The 13,714-nt window shown below is 46.3% G+C and overlaps 1 protein-coding gene across 5 annotated transcripts in view; it reads right to left on the bottom strand.

Moving 5' to 3' along the window:
• SPECC1 (sperm antigen with calponin homology and coiled-coil domains 1) overlaps positions 1–13,714 on the bottom strand; it is a 252,987-nt gene that overhangs the window by 135,553 nt on the left and 103,720 nt on the right. The window contains exon 1 of one of the 5 annotated variants that reach the window (XM_082441035.1): positions 1,493–1,701. The exons of the other annotated variants lie outside the window; for them this stretch is intronic. Within the exon in view, the coding sequence (XP_082297161.1) occupies positions 1,493–1,532 (40 nt within the window). The 5' untranslated portion in view covers positions 1,533–1,701. Of the gene's footprint in view, positions 1–1,492; positions 1,702–13,714 lie in introns of those variants that run through there. 5 annotated transcript variants of the gene reach the window in all.

The following is a 13,714-nucleotide window of genomic DNA, read 5'->3' on the forward strand; positions in this document are numbered from 1 at the left end:
AGAGTAGCCCCCGCTTGCCACAACCACAGAAAGCCCGCGTGCAGTAACGAAGACCCAACGCAGCCAAAAATAAAATAAATAAATAAATAAATAAATTTATTTTAAAAATAAAATACAAATAAAAAGGTCACTTAGAAATTAGAACACAAGCACCCGAATAACTCTTAAAAACTCTAACAAAGGGCACAGTCTCTTCACAGTTTTGACACTAAAGAAATAATACACAGAGCCAAGTGTGTACTACTGAGAGGTGTTTTTAAAATGTTACATATCCTTCACCTAATAGCTTATCACAGGGCTGTTTATGACATAGGCAAATCTGCATTAATTTGCAAATGTTGGCTATTTTGCCCAAAGAAGTTTGGATAAGCGCTGTGTAGTTTAGAAAGTCACCGCTACGTAATCAATGCAGTAACCCCATCTCCAGAGTTTTTCTTCGCGGTCTGTCTCCCTGTGTGGCAAAGTTTTCCACCCTGGTTGTCATATCAGTCCAATGTCCCACAGCTGCCAGCGAGGCACCCACCACCACCCAGCCTCAAGGATGCGGCCTGGCCCTGCCTGGCCTCCCTGCCAAGGTGAGTGAAGAGCAGTGACCCGAGGCTAAGAGACCCAGGTCTTAATTAACGGCCCTGCCTCCAATTCGAGGGCTAAGTCACCTGGACAAGTCGCTGCACCTCTCAGAGCTTCCATTTCCTCATTCAAATTCAAATTTAAAAACCACTCGCTGGAAAAAGTGTTTCGAGTTCTGACTCTGTCCCACAAACACAGACCCGTCACCTGCCAGCCCAGGACTCCAGTCCCAGCTGGACCATCTCTCCCCAACCGGCCAAGATGCACTTTTGGGGGCTAAAGGAAATCCCGTTTGCGTGTGCGGCAGTACAGAAATGTTCTGTTTTGTTTGTAAACGCGACCCCGTGGTCAGCAGCATCTAACTCTGTGCAGGAGGTCAGGATGACCAACAGGAGATGAAAACCAGAGGCCAGCTGCCTTCCACCCAGCTCGCCCAATCTCTGAGCAAATAAAAATTTGATAAGCTGGAGAAGCGCCGGTATCCCAGAATAAGCACTGGCTATTTTGAGTAAGAAACAGTCACAATCCAGCCCCAGGTCTGAGGATGAGTTAACAGACCTGCTGATGGGCCGCCACCTTCCACAGGACTCTGGAAAGTGTGTGACACGCACACGGACAGTGCCCACAAAGTCCGCACGAACTGCCCACGCGGCCACGGGGGCGACCCCGGCCCCTCGGCCGCCCCCGCCCCGCCCCCCCCGCGGGCCCGGGCGCCAGGTGAGCCGGCGGCGTTTCCCCGTTGCGGCGCGGGCACAGGTGAGTTCACCACCCCCGGCGCGCATTCCACAGGCGGGACTCACGCCCGGGAACTTGGCCGTCCGCGCCCCTCGGCGCCCGCGGGCAGCGCGGCCCCGGCCCAGGGCGGTGGGGGAAGGGCGCCCGGCCGGGAGGGGGTGCCGCGACCCCCGCCCGCCGCACCGACCTGCTTCGGGATCCTCGGGTCGCCCCGCGTGGTTGCCCATGCTCTGCGGCCTCGGGCAGCGGCCGACCGGCCGCCTCGGACGGCGTGTCCACCGCGCGGCAGCTCGCGCCGGCTCCGGCTGGCGAGGCGGCTACGTCCGGCGGGTCCGCTCCAGTCAAAGAAAGGGCCGGCGCCTCCAGTCCCCGCGACCGCCGGCCGCTCCGCGCCCGCTCATCTGCATACCGCCCGCCCACCTTATCTACATACCGCCCCCCACGCAGGCCGTCCACCTCGACTCGGGCTGCCCACCCTACAGGCCCGCCCACCTCATTTACATACCGCCCGCCCACCTCATCTGCATATCGCTCTGGATCTTCCAAAGCTTCCCTCCCAGGCGGGGGAGGGACGCGCCCGCTGCCCGACTTCCGGCCTCTAGGGGCGGACGCTGAGAACTGCGGCTGGACCCTGCAGGCTGGAAAAACCCCACTGCGGGGACGCTGAGGCCAGGTGTCACGAGGAAGGAAGGCACAGTCCCGCGCGTGAGAAATCAGACCTTCGGGAAAAACCTGGGTTGCCATAGGACGGGCGCTTCGTAAGTATTTTTTGGGAATTAGTTCTTGGATGAATGAGTAGAAGAATAAGCAAGTTTTGAGGCGGAGGCGGTGAAGACGACGCTTTAACAACATTCTCCACGATGAATACTGCCGCTAATAATAAATATGCATGCCAGTCACAAGGACAAACTTACCTCAGAAATGACTGCCTTATCGGGGACTTCCCTCGTGGCGCAGTGGTCAAGAAGCTGCCTGCCAATGCAGTGGACACGGGTTCGAGGCCTGGACCGGGAATATCCCACATGCTGTGGAGCAACTAAGCCTGTGCGCTAGAACCAGCGAGCCACAACTACTGAAGCCTGTGCACCTAGAGCCTGTGCTCCGCAACAAGAGAAGCCATCGCAACGAGAAGCCGGTGCACCGCATCGAAGGCCCCCGCTGGCCGCAACTAGAGAAAGCCTGAGTGCAGCAACGAAGACCCAACGCAGCCAAAAATAAATAAATAAATAAATGACTGCCTTATGTGAAAAACGCTTAGAACTCACTAAATCTTGCAGTGAAAAGTATGTAATGGGGAAAAAAAATTACGAGCAGGATGGCAGGTTCCATGTGCTGCATCACTTCAACACTGGCCAATTCTCAGCTCTCATTCAATATCTTAGGTCACCCCTGGTCACTCTCAACAACAGTTTATTCCCTTGGTTTCAGGGACACCACACTCTCCTAGTTTTCTGCCACTTCCCCGGTCCTCCTCTCTGTCCCCTTCATTGGTTTCTCCTCATCTCCTCTAGACCCCCAGCGCCCTAATGCCCAGTCACCTCCATCCAACTTACTCTTTGCCTTTAACTTGGCCATCACAGCCAAGCTGTGGCTTTTAGATCCCGCCTGTATATCTTCAGCCTGATGCTGCCCTCTGAACTCCAGACTCATCTATCCAACTACCTTCTTGACGCCTCCACTTTGCTGTCCTAACAGGCATCTTCAGTTTAATGGGAACAAAACCAAATTCTAGATTTTCTTCCATCGATGTCTCACGTAGTCTCCTCCATCTCCATAAACGGATGATATCAGGATAAATATGGTAAATGCCACCACCTCAGCACTTCTCACCGCTTCCACTGATACCACCTGGTCCAGCCCACAGTCACCTCCCACCAGGATCACTGCAGCCGCCTCCTAACCTTCTTCTCCCTTCTTCTGCTCCTGATCTTCACATAACAGAGTGATGCTTCTAAAACCCAGGTCAAATCATATCACACCCCCACTGACACGCTCTGATGGCTTTCTGTCTCACTCGGCGGAAAAGCCAGGCCCTAACAATGGCCTTCAAGGCCCTGAATTCCCTTCCCCTCCCTCCACCATTGGACTCGCCTCCCCCCTCACACCTGTCTTGCTATAGTAGCCTCCTCACTCTTCCCAGATAAGCCAAGTTACTCCCACCCAAGGGCCTTTGCACTTGCTGTTCCCTCTGCCTGGGACGCTTTTCCCCACATTCCTACATTACACAGACCATATGGTTCACTCACTCTTCACTTCCGAGGGGCTCTCACTTCTCATTCATTCGATTAAGAGGGGCTTCTCTTATCACATCATGTGAAATAGTCAATCAGACCCTCCACACATACACTTCCCTGGTTTGTGGACCTTTGTGACACTTTCCACCATTTAGTCGACTGTATGTTTACTTGTTAACTGGTTTATTGTCTCTCCAGTAGAGTGCAAACATCATGAGAACAGGGAATGAATGCATGAGTGAGTTTATAGGCTGTACTGTAAACACATCAGCTCTTACACGTTGCTTCCTTTCAGTAGTAGCGCTGTGAGTTATTCTCCTACAAAACTAGTTTGTCAAAGACAAGAGTCATAGTTCTATAAACTACAAAACCTGGCACAACCCGGAGCACACAGAAGCGGATGTATGAAGGAAAATAAATTGCATAGGATGACTTCAGAGCAGAAATGCACATGAGATCAAGCTCAACCCCCCTTTTTAAAAGGTGAAGAATGGACTTCCCTGGTGGTGCAGTGGTTAAGAATCCACCTGCCAGTGCAGGGGACACGAGTTCAAGCCCTGGTCTGGGAAGATCCCACATGCCGCAGAACAACTAAGCCTGTGCACCACAACTACTGAGCCTGCGCTCTAGAGCCCGCCAGCCACAACTACTGAGCCCGTGAGCCACAACTACTGAGCCTGTGAGCCACAACTACTGAAGCACATGCCTAGAGCCCGTGCTCTGCAACGAGAAGCCACCGCAATGAGAAGCCTGCGCACCGCAACAAAGAGTAGCCCCCACTTGCCGCAACTAGAGAAAGCCCGTGCGCAGCAACGGAGACCCAACGCAGCCATAAATAATAAATAAATAAATAAATAAATAAATAAATAAATAAATAAATAAATAAATGGTGAAGAATAAACCCAGAAAAGATGTTTGACTTCCCAAAATATGTATGGATCAATTGACAAAGGCTGAGTTTGTGAACACTGCCACAGTGACCCACTTCAGTTTACAGAACAGTTACATACTTATCTGGAGAGTTTTGAAACTGATGAGTCATCTTCTTAATCCCATAAACTGTTATGCAATTAACATGTATCTCATCATGAAAATTGGACAAGATACCAACCCGAGATACATCCTGTACAACTATGACTCTCTTTTACAGTCGAAAATATTTAAATCAAGTCCTGTGTGTATTTCATCTTCTTAACATTGTTCTAATCTTGCCTCTCTCTTATCTTTGCTGGCACTTGTTTAATTCAGGCTGTTAATTCACACAAGGATAAACTAGCACTAATTTCCAACTCACTCGATGCTTCCCGTGTTGCTGCTGCCCAAACCCCTCCCCCATTCCACCCATCAAGGAGGCAAATGCAACCTTATCACACCTCTGCTTAAAAGCTCCCCGCCGCTCCCTTCTACCTTTAGCATAAAGTCCCCAGTTCTTGGTGTATCATCTTGCACCCCGACACCCGTTACTCTACCCTCATCTTTCAAAAGTACACCCTCCCTTTATCTCCCAGCGACATGAAACCAGTTGTGGTGCCCTGAACATGCCCTACTGTCTCAGGTCCCTACGCTTTCATATCTGCTATATTCCCTCTGACTTGATACCCCCCTGTAGCCTGGCTACCTGGCAAATGCCTATGCTTTCCTCTAAATTCTTGGTCAGGCATCACTTCCCCTGGGAGCCTGCCCATCCCAGCCAGAATCAAATACTCACTCACTCCCTTATGGTATTTCTGTCCCTTGTAAATGCTTGTATTTTCCCACAGAACCACATTATTTAAACTATGCTTCTTTGTAAGACTGTGAACTCTTTGAGCGGCAGTGATGCTGTCTTAGTCATGTTTGCATCCACATCTTATAAAACTGAAGTAAATAACATATTTACCTACTCTGTAATACAACGCTAACTTAAACAAACAAAATAGTTCTGGGATGGTCACTTGAACTTCTGAAGGATTCTTTGCTCTCCAGAGACATCCTATGTTATTGAAATGAAAAGACTAAATATTATAAAGACATCAACTCTGCCCAAATAATTAATCTATAATTTTAACAAAATTCAAATTAATCATGAACTTGATGTATTTACTCCAAGATTCACCTGGAGGAATAAAGGCATCAGAAAGTCTAAGAAAATCTGGAAGAGGAAGAAAAAGAGGAGAGATTTGCCTTATTAGAGATGAACACATGCCATAAAATTACATCAGAAAACCAGAGTGGTTACAACAGAATGGAAATTCCCCAAAAAAACAGATTTAAAAGAATTGAACAGGACTTCCCTGGTGTGCAGTGGTTAAGAATCAGCCTGCCAACACAGGGGACACGGGTTCGAGCCCTGGTCGGGAAGGATCCCACATGACGCGGAGCAACGAAGCCCGTGCGCCACAACTACTGAGCCTGCGCTCTAGAGCCCGTGAGCCACAACTACTGAGCCTGCGTGCCACAACTACTGAAGCTCTCGCGCCTACATCCGGTGCTCCGCAACAAGAGAAGCCACCGCCATGAGAAGCCCACACACCGCAACGAAGAGTAGCCCCCGCTCACCGCAACTACAGAAAGCCGGCGCACAGCAACAAAGACACAACGCAGCCAAATAAATAAAATAAATATATAAATAAATAAATTTATAAAAATATTAAAGAATTGAACATAAAGTAGCACTTCAAATTAATTGACAGCCATATCTCCTTCTTTATGCCAAAAATAAGTTCAATTCAGTATAAATTTAAGTGTAAAATATGAACATATAAAAGTCCTAGAAATAAACATGGATGAATGTTTTATAATATTGAAGGGGAAAAAGTCTTTTTTTATTGTCCGACTTTTCACTGTGAACATTTTCAGATTCACAGAAAAATGTGCCCAGAACACTACAATGAACACCTTCTATATCCATCACCTACATTTACCAATTGTAAACATTTTACCGCATAAACATTTTACCACATTTGGCCTTTATCTCGACCCCTCTCCATTTTCCTTCTCATTGACTCATTTGAAAGTATGTTGCCAACTACATGACATCACAACACTTCACCGCCAAATACTCAGCAGGATCTCCTAAACTCTCCTACAACACCATGATCACACCTACAAAAAATAATATTTTTCAAAATATTACACAGTACACAGTTCATATTAAAATTTCCCCAATTGTCTCCAAAAAGATTTTTTCCCCAAAACATCATGATCCAATCAATGTTAAATACTGTTTAAGGAAGACACATCCTGAAATAACCTTCATCAATGATAGTTTTATTTATTTATTTATTTATTTGGCCACGCAGCTTGTGGGATCTTAGTTCCCCCACCAGGGATCGAACCCAGGCCCTCTGCAGTGAGAGCAGCGAGTCCTAACCACTGGACCACCAGTGACAGTGATAATCCATCAGTGACAGTTTTAGATGCTGATGGCGGTAACCTGATAAAACCATTTTAAAAGGAGGTAGAGAAATTTAACACACTCCTAGTAATTATTCCTGAGGGCATGACCTCACAATTTTAAGTATCAGCCATCACTGAAAACAAATCTTTTAAAGAGAACTTTGAAAGCAGGACAGAGAGAAGTCAAGTTGTGGCAATAATACGAACTGGGCAAACAAACGCTGACCATCCAGTGTTATGGGAATAGGATAAAATTTCCAGTGGAATCAGAGTGTTTGTCCGGAGCCACAGGTGGAGGTACAGCTGACATGCTCCAGAACCAGAACTGATGCTAAATAACCTCAAAAATGCTCTAGGGACGTCGAAGACGCCTATGATGCTTGTTTTAAAAGAACAACAACAGGGGACTTTCCTGGTGGTCCAGTAATTAAGAATCTGCCTTCTGATGCAGGGGATGCAGGTTCGATCCCTGGTCAGGGAACTAAGATCCCACATGCCGCAAGGCAACTAAGCCCCTCGCACCACAACTAAGACCCGACACAGCCAAATAAATAATAATAATTTTTAAAAAGAGCAACAGTGGAATTCTAAATGATTATATTTATATAATGTGTGATTTCAAAGGTAAGGGTTAACCTAAAGTTGATAAATTAAACATTAAAATTATGTTTTCTATTTCATCTCTATTTGAAATGGAAGACAAAAAAAGGTTTTTAGGAAACTTCATTGAATAAAAGGACCCCCTTACATTCAGGCATATACAATAAATTAGTATGTACATGCACTATTTTTTAAATGCTCTATTATACTGGTCATATTAGTCTATGCAGAAATAAATTTGGATGTGTGTGTAGCAAGTTACTACAAATAGCTATATCTGAAAAATAGAGTCATAGAGGAATTGCTTTTTCTATAGCAAGTATCTCTAATACCTTAACAGTAAACATATCTTACTTTTAAGATCAGGACACACAAAAAGAAAAAAAAATGTGTATATCCTTAAGCCCAGCAATTCTTCTAGGAATTTGTTAAAAAATAATAATAATTACAAATACACATAAACATCTCGCTTCCAAGATAATAATTCTTAACATTTATTGAAAAGTAATCACCTGCCAGGCACTATTCTAAGTACTTGACATATTTTAATTGATTTAATTCCTTACAAAAATCCAACAAGATAAAACTATTTTCTTAACCCAAATTAACGATTAGGAAATGACAAAGAGGGTAAGTAACTTGCCTGAGTTACTCAGGTGTGAAGTGGCAGAGCCAAGATTTGAACCTGTGTCAGGGGTTCCCCGGGGCACCCGGTTTGCCGATTCACTAGGAGGACCTGCAGGGCGTGGAGTTGCGCTCCTGGCTTTGATTACCACAGTGAAAGGCTACGAGAAGGGGAAAGGGCGCATGGGGCAAAGGCCAGAGCAACCAGATGCAGGCTTCCAAGAACCTTCTCCCAGGGGTGTCAGAGCCAGTGTGCTTCGTTCCTCCAGCAACAAGATGTGACAGCGCTGGTGTGTTGTTACATAAGAAGAAAGCTCGCTAGAGAAAACCCAGGGCCGAGGGTTTAACTGGGGGCTGGCCACACGGGCACCCTCTGCCTAGCACCCAACAGGAGTCCAGACACCCAGAAAGAAAGCAGGAGTTCAGCATGAACCACAGTGTTTGCACAGAGAGTTTAAGCACAGTGAACCCCTCATCCGTGGGGGGTGGAAACCATCCCGAAATCCAAGTTCCCAGAGGCCAGCCGAGCGCCAGCCCTGTAAGGAGAGCCGCCCCAGGCCTGCGGGCCCACTTTGTTCTGCACGCGGTACTCACGCCATTTAACTCCAGAGTCTGTGCTCTTCACAACTGTCCATTGCTTCCCTTCTGTTTGTAACAGCAAAAAGCTGGGAAAAAACCTTCAGTGTTCAACACAGGGGCCTAGTTAGATAAATCATGACACAGCCATACGATGGTGTCCTATGCAGTCCCTAAACAACGTGTCAGACGTGTTGTTATAAAGCAGAACGGTACATATACTAAGGACGTAATTCGTAATTTTTGTATATTTGTATACAGACATAAAACACCTGGATACAAACACACAGATAAGCCGTAAAGGGTTTGGAAAATTATAACTCAAGGCTCTGATTAAGAGTGGCTCTCTTTCAGTGGAGTGGGTAAGATTTTTATGACCTTTATGTTGGTTTTTTTTTTGCCTCTCCATATGTTTTTTATTTTGCTGTAGTGCACAGTGTACTGCTTTTTGCTTTTGTAATTAAAAAAAATTCACTTTGAAAAAAATCACATATATTCTCTCAACAATGTTAGGTAAAATTGCTTATATTACCAAAAGGTTCTTCAGTTTCTAAGAAGATCCTTTAAATAATTATTAATCCGGTACATGTACAATTATTGAACATACGTAATACCGTTAAGGGCTGAGCTTAATCTGAAGGTGGTGCTAGAAGGCAGGTTGAAATTTTTACTACACACCTACGAGTGCACTGTTTTTTAATAACATGACCTCGAACTTTAATTTTAAACATTTATTATGAAAAACTTCAAACATATGCAAAAGTAGAAAGAAATATTATAATGATATTCTATGTACCTATCAACCCAATTATCAATTCATGGTCAATCTTGTTTCAAGTACCATCATCCACTTCTCCCCCATCCTCAATTATTTTGAAGCAATCCCAGATATCCTATTTCACTGGTAAGTATTTCAGTTTGTGTTTCTAAAGATAAGGACTCCTTTTAGAAAAAAAACCCAACAATTCTATTATCCCAACTGAAAAAATTGACAGTCATTTCTTATCAAATAGCTAATCAGAGTTCAAATTTCCAGTTATACCAAGATTTTTTTAAAAAATCATAATCCGTACCACAACACACCGATTAGAATGGTGAAAATCGAAAACACCAACACCAAATGCTGGCAAAGACGTGGAGCAACAGGAACTCTCATTCATTGCTCATGAGGATGCAAAATGGTACAGCCGCTTGGGACAACAATTTGGCAGTTTCTTACAAAAGTAAACATATCCTCACCACATGACCCACCACACCCCTTGGTATTTATCCACATGCACTGGAAAGTTATGTCCACACAAAAGCTGGCACAGACATGTCTACAGCAGCTTTATTCATAATTGCCTAAACGTGGAAGCAACCAAATGGTGAATAGGTAAACGGATGAACAAACTGTGGGGCGTCCATATTATTCAGCACTAAAAAGAAATGAGCCGGAGGCGCCTTAAATGCAGATTTCGGAGTGAAAGAAGCCAGTCTGCAAAGGCTGCATCCTGTATGATTCCTACCATACAACACTCTGGAGAAGGCAAAACCACGGAGACGGTGAAACAATCAGTGGTTGCCGGGGTTTGGAGGAAGAAAGGTGGGGGGAAGACTAGGTGGATCACAGGGTAGTTTTAAGGCAGTGAATCTATTCTGGGTGACACTCCAGTGATGGATACATGTCATTATACATTTGTCCAAAGCCACAGAATGCATAACCAACCCAAAGGGTGAACTCCAATATAAACTGTGGAGTCTAGTTAATAATAACGTATCTACAACATTGTACATCAACTATACGTCAATCAAAAAAATGAAAAAAAAAAAAACGGATCTATATTGGCTTATCAGTTGTAACAAATGTACCTCACAGTATAGGCTGTTAATAAAGGGGGAAACAGAGGGGGGTGCGGAGGGGGTATATGGGAACTTTCCATACTTTCCACTCATGTTTTTTATAAACCTGAAACCTCTTTAAAAAACAAAGGCTATTCCTTTAACAAAAATCATGCTCCAAATAACTACCACGGGCTTAAAGTAACACCACAAAACAGGGATAAGAGTCACCGGGGGTCACCTGTCCATCAGCCATTTCCTTCTTCTTTGCTAATGAACTCCACGGAACGTGATGCTGATAGAAGGTCACACTGTTCTTAGCTCAGGAATGAATCTTTTTTTTTTTTTTTAATTATCATTTTTATTTATTTATTTATTTATTTATTTTTGGCTGTGTTGGGTCTTCGTTTCTGTGCGAGGGCTTTCTCCAGTTGCGGCAAGCGGGGGCCACTCTTCATCGCGGTGCGCGGGCCTCTCACTATCTCGGCCTCTCTTGTTGCGGAGCACAGGCTCCAGACGCGCAGGCTCAGTAGTTGTGGCTCACGGGCCTAGTTGCTCCGCGGGATGTGGGATCTTCCCAGACCAGGGCTCGAACCCGTGTCCCCTGCATTGGCAGGCAGATTCTCAACCACTGCGCCACCAGGGAAGCCCCAGGAATGAATCTTAATTACACGGTCTAGGCCAACTGTGGTGATACCATTTTCCTTGCTAGTGACTGGGGGAGGTCTGGTGGGAGAGTCCGGGAACGCTTTCTTGCCCTTAAGGGGACACACTGGAAGAATGCCCTCTTCCTCCATGGGGCTTTGTCCTCCCGGCTTGCAGTCACCAGCACTACAGCAGCCGTCTCCACCACGATGGCGAGGGGAGGTGGCCAGGAGGGTAGACGAGAAAGACAGAGAGAACTGGTTCTCCCACGACATCACTGTGTCCCCAAGGTAAACCTCCTTTGAGTCAACTACCTTCTGTTCTGTTAATACAACATGGCACGCTTCCTCAGTGCTGAAGTCCAGCTGAGTCAGATATGATCTGACCTGGTAGCTCTCCTTTTTCTCCATAAGGGACTCAGGTACAGAGAGATTCGCTATCTTGCGCAAGGACGTAGAGATAAAAAGGAAGGAGCCAGAGTTCAATTCAGGCCTGTTGCCTGCAAAGCACTTGTTCTTTCTTTCTCTACCTCTTTGCCTTCAGGAGAAGCTGGCCCCAGAATCTTCAAAGAGAAGCGACTCTTTCGGGATTCAGGAAAGCAAATAGTTTCTTGTAATAAGTAACTGTAAACTATGGGAGAAAATCTTGAAAACCCTTCCTGAATTAGAGAAAACACATTTTTTAAATCTCCAACAGGGCTTAACTTAAATATAAATAACATCGCTACAGGGTAAAGGAAGACAGATTGAGATAATGGTCATTAGCACTATAGACCCCTGTACAATAAAAATGCCCATTGTCTGTCCTTGTCTCAGCCACTGACTCATTAGGTGACCGCGTCCAGACCACCCCCTGAGCCTACAAGAGCCTTATTATCTACCCATCACCTTCCCTTGGAGCTTCGTATAAATAATAAAAACTCATCACTGGCCTTCAGATACTGAAGTTCACGTTATATGTGAAAGACAAGCCTAGACCAAACAGCTACCTACGTACGGGTGTAACGTGAGTTTTTCCCTAAGCTCCCAAGTCTAGGCGCACAAAGGGGGTCATGTTCCCCTCAATGACTTCTGGAAGTCCCAGGAGCATGGGGCTTAGGCTGCTTTATTCAATCAATAATATTCAGCACCTGTGTTGTACATGACACTCTCCAAGTTTTCCATCTTCTAAAGGAGGGGGGAAACCTCAACTTTCCTAATAAGTCAAAGGCCAACGAGGTTCGCACAAAGAAAACCGAGAGAAACTTAAACGCTGGGAGAAAGAGTCAAAGAGAGGATAACAAACGAAGTCTAGTAACTGAATCAGAAGAAAAGTTCCTCAGGCAAACAGCACATATATTGGTCTGAAAAACACGCCAACGACAGAAAGGTGGCAGGAAACGTCGAGGGCGGATCTGTAGGGACAGAAAGCAGATTTGTGGTTGCCTGGAGCTGGCGTGAAACAGGAATTGACTGGAATTGACACAAGGCATCTTTTCGGTGTGACAGAAATGTTCTAAAGTTCTGTCATCGTGGATGGTTGTAACTTGGTAAACTGACTAAAACTCTTTGGCTTGCACATCTTAAATGGGTGAATTTAGTGATATGTAAATTACACTTCGATAAAGCTGGGGTTTTTTTAGTAAGTAAAGGGAGATAAACGGATGAGCCTTCAAGACTCTATAAATTATTTCTGAACTAAAAAAGAGCCCCGTCGTTTCTCCAAATCAATTAGCCAGACTGAAGCCTGGGGGTGCCTCAGTGCCAGGAATAAAGGCTAGAAAGATACTGGCTTTGAAGAAGATGAGATAAAGGGGAGAGAGAGGCCTCAGCCGCGCTTGGGACGGGCTTGCTTCCTGAGTGCGCTGCCAGCAGGTCCAGCGCACAGTCCAGTGGAAGCGGCAGAGAAGGAAGAGGCAGGAAAGGGGAGCGCTACAGGGCAGGACGCAGGGAGGTCTGAGCAGAAAGACAAACGCGGCATATCTTTAGAAGGGGAAAAGCTCATCCTGTTGTGGGGTCGAGAAAGTCTTCACGGAGGAGGTGATGCTTACGAGTCGGTCCTGCCTCTTGCGGTGAACAGCACTGCTGTCAGGGTCCAGAGCGGCAGGAGGGGCCAGCAGGACAGGTGCCGGGCATGGATGTGCGTCCTGGAGGAGCAGTGCCGGGTCTGTGCTCAGCAGGGCGAACAAAGGCTGGATTGTTGGAAAGTCTTGAGTGTGTTTGGAGAACCAGCCCCCCTGTGGCCCAGGGCTGGAGCCCAAGGCACGCACAGGGTTGGGCCGAGGCTGCCGCGGCATCGCACTGGATCCAGGCAGGAGCTTTGCCCCTGGTCTCCCGCGGGAGAGCCCGAGGTGTCTGAGCAGAGGCCTGGGCCATCCAAAGCTGTGGTTCAGGATGATGGCCCTGCTGATGCAAAGCCTGCTGGTCATCTACCCTCTTCCTAGCATTTCACACATGACCAGCTCACCAAGATAACCAAGGTGCCCATCTGAACAGGACACGCTGACCAATGTCCTGGGCAGGACGAGCACAGTGGGTTGGGGGGCCCCACCT

The sequence above is a fragment of the Balaenoptera physalus genome (assembly GCF_965194825.1).
Source record: "Balaenoptera physalus genome assembly, chromosome: 20".
Taxonomy (NCBI): domain Eukaryota; kingdom Metazoa; phylum Chordata; class Mammalia; order Artiodactyla; family Balaenopteridae; genus Balaenoptera; species Balaenoptera physalus.